At 53.3% G+C, this 5,415-nt stretch overlaps 1 protein-coding gene across 1 annotated transcript in view; it reads left to right on the top strand.

Annotated features, from left to right (window-relative positions):
• The window catches only part of KCNJ3 (potassium voltage-gated channel subfamily J member 3), a 49,677-nt gene extending 45,229 nt beyond the window's left edge, over nucleotides 1-4,448 (top strand). The window contains exon 5 of the mRNA XM_029962183.1: nucleotides 3,185-4,448. Coding sequence (XP_029818043.1) covers nucleotides 3,185-3,768 — 584 coding nt within the window. The 3' untranslated portion in view covers nucleotides 3,769-4,448. The remainder of the gene's footprint in view (nucleotides 1-3,184) is intronic.
• Nucleotides 4,449-5,415: the final 967 nt, after the last annotated feature.

The raw sequence follows: 5,415 nt of genomic DNA, 5'->3' as shown, positions 1-5,415 counted from the left end.
ATTCCATGATTCTGTGATGACTTGGGGAATGAAGCTTGGAGCAACCTGGGCTGGTGGAAGGTGTCCCTGCCCATGGCAGGGCTGGAATGGGACAATCATTAATGTCCCTTCCACCCCAAACTATTCTGGGATTCTGTTATTGCTGGAATACTCCCCAGGGGATGGTTCCAGGCAGTTGGAGCTGCTGTTCCAAGCATGGAATAGCAATGGAATAGCAGAACAGCACTGTGAGCTCCGAGCTGGGCACTGAGGCTTTGCTGAGGGAATGGGATGTGAAGGGAAAGCTGAAAAACGCAGCAGAGCTGGAAGAAAACCCAGGAATTGATTTCTTGTCCAGGGGCTGATCATGTCAGCACCTCTCAGCACCAGCTGTTCCCTGACAGGTATTCCCAAGAACCCCGGGAATACGAGTGGCTGCTGTTCATGCAGAGGCTCTGAAATCATCTGTGCCCTTGGGTTTGTTAGGGAATGAGATACACGGATTGGAAGCACAAATGCTATTCCTGCAATATTTATCCCTCCAGTGAGCTTCCAAAGGAGTGGAACAGAGTATGAGGCTGCTTTTCCTGACATTCAGCTGATACGTTTTTCGTTGGTAATAGAGGGTATAAAATTCCTCCCCTGGAATCCTGCTGGGAGGGGGCAGGATGGGGGAGAGGGAGGTGGGAATACCCCTGGGGAAGAGCAGCTGGTGGGGAGGGGAGAGACCTTCCCTTGGCCATGGGAATGCCTGGGATGGGGATGGAAATGTGGGTGCAGATGGGGATGTGGATATGGGAATGCAGATATGGATGTGGATGGGAATGCAGGTGCTGACAGGGGTGTGGATGCAGATGTGGATATGGATATAGATGTGGATGGGACTGGAATGGGGATGAGGATGGGCGTGTGGACATGGATGAGGATGCGGATGCAGAAGGGTGTGGGGATGGGGATGCCATGAGGATGGAAATACAGATTCAGATGTGGATGGGGATGCAGCTGTGGCTACAGATGCAGCTGTGGCTATGGATGCAGATGCCAGCCTGTCCTGTTCCCAGTTCCCCTTCCCAGCCCTCACCCACACGTCCCCCCACGCCCCTGTTACACCCCCAAAGGCACTTTGCTGACACACCTTCCCCACTAAACCCCAGCTCTTTATTTGATGTTCCCCACACACCCAAAGAGCCATGGGGGGATCCCCACCCGACCCTGGGCTCTGCAGGACAATGGGATGCAGCAGGAAGGGCTCCAGTGCCTCCCCCCTCAGCAGAACCAGCCAGGGTGACAAATAATTGTCCTTTGCAGACAGAGTGATTTGCATTTGAAGCAGTTTGTTACCCGGAGCAGGGGTGAGCAGAGTTGCCCAGCTGAGTGCTCCACAGGCAGCACACAGCCCCTTCCCAAGGCTGATCCCCCATTGGACACATCCAGTCCCCAAAGAGGTCCCTGTGCGGGGTCAGGGCTGAGGCAGCACAGGGGACAGGTCTGGCATTGCTGGGGAAGCTGCTGCTGAGCAGCTGTGAAGTGAAGGGCACAGCTGGGGCAAGAACTCGCTCAAATTACCTTTTTTCTCTGAATTGCAGGTTTTTCCCTAAATCCATTAGGTATGGGATTGCTTCTGCTTCACTGAGGGAGCAGGAGCACATGGTGTCTGGGTGGAAACACACTGGGAAGTATAAATAGTGTCCTGGATGAGGCTGGGGGATGTCTGGGGCTCTGGGCACGATCCTGCACGTCTGTGGCCTCCCCGGTGCTGGGGCAGCATCCAGTGGTAAAGAAACTGGATTCCTGTTTTTCTCCAAAGAGATAAAGTGGAAAACGGAGCGTTTTGTCTTGTGATCTGTTCTGATGGATCAGCAGCAGCAATCACGATGCAGAACTAACCCTGTGATTCCATTAACAGGCAGATAAAGTGTAACAAACTGGAATTTTCCCGGCTGTGTGTCACCAGCCCCATCCCATCCCATCCCCTCTCCCCCTCACTGCAACCCCACTGCTGTTTTTCTCATGCTTTCCAAAATTTCCTTTCCTTTCCCCCTGGATGCTTGCAGGCATCCTTGTGAGCAAGGCAGAGGATGTGTTTGCAGAGGTGGATTTAGCTTCCTGAAACCCAAATGTCACATTTCCACTTGGCTGTATAAAATGGCAGTGTAATTCTATTTACAGATTGCTACAAGAAAAAAAAATAATAGTCAAAAAAAGAAACAGCAGGATTTCTTCTAGAAGCCTCCAGCAAGCCATGATCATCTCCCCCTGGTTTCCAAGGTTTGATGGGTGGGGTGGCCAAGTCTGGGTGTTCTAAAAGGCTTTTCTCCACAGTGGGAGGTGGAGGAGGAAGAGGAAGGGCAGTGTCGTGCTCTTAGTCATATTTTTTTTCCCCCTGCTAATTTTTTGGGGCCTGGATTTCATCCCGGCAGTGGTGGATCTGTGAGCAGGGTGCTGGTGAAGCCTTTAAAGAGGAATAAATGTATATTGAATGATTTATTGCTTGCTGATGGGTTGGAACGTGTTGACACAACGTGCTTGGCTTGTGCATGTGGGGTCTGATTTTGTGTGTATTCACTGATATGATGAAAATATGCAATAACTTAGTAAGACTTTAAGATCTGCCATGTCCAATTGTCCATTGCCATTAGCAGCTCTTGCTGGTTTAATTACCAGAGTTACCGGGTAGCCCTGTCCCTTTGTCACCAGCACCTTCAGGAGTCAAAAGTGTCTGGAATAGTAGATGGGAATTATTCAGTTCCAGTCCTTGCTGTTGCTCACTCCTTTTCACTTTGAGGATGACAATTTAATAGCTACTGTATGATAGGAGCATGGAATTGTTAGGGTTGGAAAAGGCCTTTGAGATCATCAAGTCCAACTGTCAACCTGGCACCCCCACCATGGTCACCACTGCCCCATGTCCCCAAGTGCCACATCCACACAGCTTTTAAATCCCTCCAGAAACGAGGACTCCACCGCTGCCTTGGGCTGGACAGCCACTTCCATGAAGGAATTTTCCCTTAAGTCCAACCTAAACCTCCCCTGGCACAACTTGGGGCTGTTTAACTCCATGAAGTGGTAAGGCAGGCCCATGCCTTTTCTTTTCTGCATTTAAAACCATAAACCCCGTTCCACTGGCCCATTAAAAACCCCAGTACCTCTGTGCATCCCCAGTTATCCGTGACTGGTGCCAGTGTTTGTCCCTTGCTCCTTGCAGGGATGACGTGCCAGGCCAGGACGTCCTACACGGAGGACGAGGTGCTGTGGGGCCATCGCTTCTTCCCCGTGATCTCCCTGGAGGAGGGCTTCTTCAAGGTGGATTACTCGCAGTTCCACGCCACCTTCGAGGTGCCCACCCCGCCCTACAGCGTGAAGGAGCAGGAGGAGATGCTGCTCATGTCCTCGCCCCTCATCGCGCCCGCCGTCGGCAACAGCAAGGAGAGGAACAGCTCGGTGGAGTGCCTGGACGGGCTGGACGAGGTGGGCACCAAGCTGCCCTCCAAACTGCAGAAAATCACCGGCAGGGAGGACTTCCCCAAAAAACTCCTCAGGATGAGCTCCACCACGTCGGAGAAGGCCTACAGCATGGGGGACCTGCCCATGAAACTGCAGCGCATCAGCTCGGTGCCCGGCAACTCCGAGGAGAAACTGGGCTCTAAGACCACCAAGATGATGTCGGATCCCATGAGCCAGTCGGTGGCCGAGCTCCCGCCCAAGCTGCAGAAGCTCTCGGGGGGCGGGAGGATGGAGGGGAACCTGCCCCCCAAGCTGCGCAAAATGAACTCCGACCGCTTCACATAACCCAGGGGGCCGGGGGCGACCGCGGGGAGCTGCGACTGCTCCGGGAAGGGAGCGGGGCCGGGAGGGGCCCCGGCACCGGGGGGTGCTGAACTCTGAGCTCTGGAGGCAGGAGATGCCCCGGGGGCGGCGCCGGGAGGCCGGCGGGCCGGGGCCGTTGGCATGTACCATCACACCACGCATGCAGTACCAGTGTGCAACCCCTGCATATAGTCCTGTGGCATGACTCCCACTGTAGTGACTCTGTACAGCCCCAAAAGCGGGGAGGGGCCGCCCTTCCCCCCGTACCCCTGAAGGAGTAGGGCCAACACACGAGCGGGGAGCTTTCAGGGTAAGTTATAACTCCATTTGGGTCTTTTCTCTCCTGGTGTGGGTCGTGATGATTTGTTCAACCGAGTAGTTCTGGTGCATGTCTTTTTTTTTTTTTCTCTTCTTCGAGGGAGGTGTATTAGTGAATTCCTGACACCGACTCTGCTGGCCTTAAATTAACTGCTGGTTTCTAGTTTGCTTTAAGGTTTTCTCGGGGGGTTTGTTTCCTGTGTCAAGGCTACTGGGAAAAAAAAATCTGTATTTCATAAGGCTTTGTTTAGAGAAGAAACTTGTATTTATAAGTCTAGGCAAGACAATAAATAAATGAATAAAATTCACACTTTAGATACGATCAGTAAAAACTTTTTAAACCTCTGTGATTTATAATCTATGTGCAAGAAAACTGTTTTAAATAAGCAGGATGTGCTTGCTTTCTCATGTTGATAAAATAGCTGGACGTGAAACAAGCTGAATGTCTCCACGAAGGCAAGCAGGCTCTTCTGCTGGATGAACTGCACCCCAAAGGCAGAGCCACCATTCCCTCTGTCCCACCGGGCCCGGATTTCCCTCCTCTGGCTGTGGCGGCCAGCTGGGCCAGCAGCCTGCAGGCCACGGTGGTCCCGAGCCCGGGGAGGCTCCTTGCTGCTTTTGCTAAGGTGAAAATGATGTTTAACCATGTTCTGGACTGAAGTTGACCCTGTGGGTTTCAAAATGAGTAATACTTTGTAAATGTTGGGGTTGATGTCCTCTGTGTTTGGGTTTCCTTCACCCATCCCGTTTGGCTCCGGCAGCGGAGTCGATGCAGGATGGGCTGAGTGTCGTGTGGTTGCCCCGTCATCGTGGCTTCTGCTGGGGGAGCACCCTCCCCAAAATTCCAAAGGTCAGCTGTTGAGGTGCCCGTGGATCCTGTGGGCTGTGTTTGGGGCCTGCCCGTTGTCTCCTTCTCGGAGCAGGAGGTCTGGGATGGATGGAGCGATGGGCGGCACCATCAGTGCCCTGGGTAGGAAAGCTGCTGCCAAGAGCACCAGGAGAAGGGCTCTGTGGGATGTCCTGTGTGTGAAACCCTGGGGACCACATCCAGGTGGTCCCAGGCATGGCCAGGTGAGGGTCAGAGGAGCACCCACGGCTTCATTAATGGCTGGGCCCTTCTGGCTCACGGGCCCTGGCCCATCCTGCACAAATGCTGGCACGTGCTGCCTGAGTGGTGACAGATCTGATGGTCTTTGAGGGGAAAATGGGGTTTGTTATAAATGTTGGCATGGAGCAAGACCCCTGAAGCCCAGCACTGCTGGGGGCTGGCTCAGCCACCGCTTTCCCTGCAAGTTGCAGTGTGTGACCTGG

Source organism: Manacus vitellinus, unplaced genomic scaffold, assembly GCF_001715985.3.
Source record: "Manacus vitellinus isolate BGI_N305 unplaced genomic scaffold, ASM171598v3 scaffold_43_pilon, whole genome shotgun sequence".
NCBI classification, from domain to species: Eukaryota; Metazoa; Chordata; class Aves; order Passeriformes; family Pipridae; genus Manacus; species Manacus vitellinus.
Note: the sequence above shows the minus strand (reverse complement) of the source record. Positions and strands in the feature narration are given on the sequence as shown.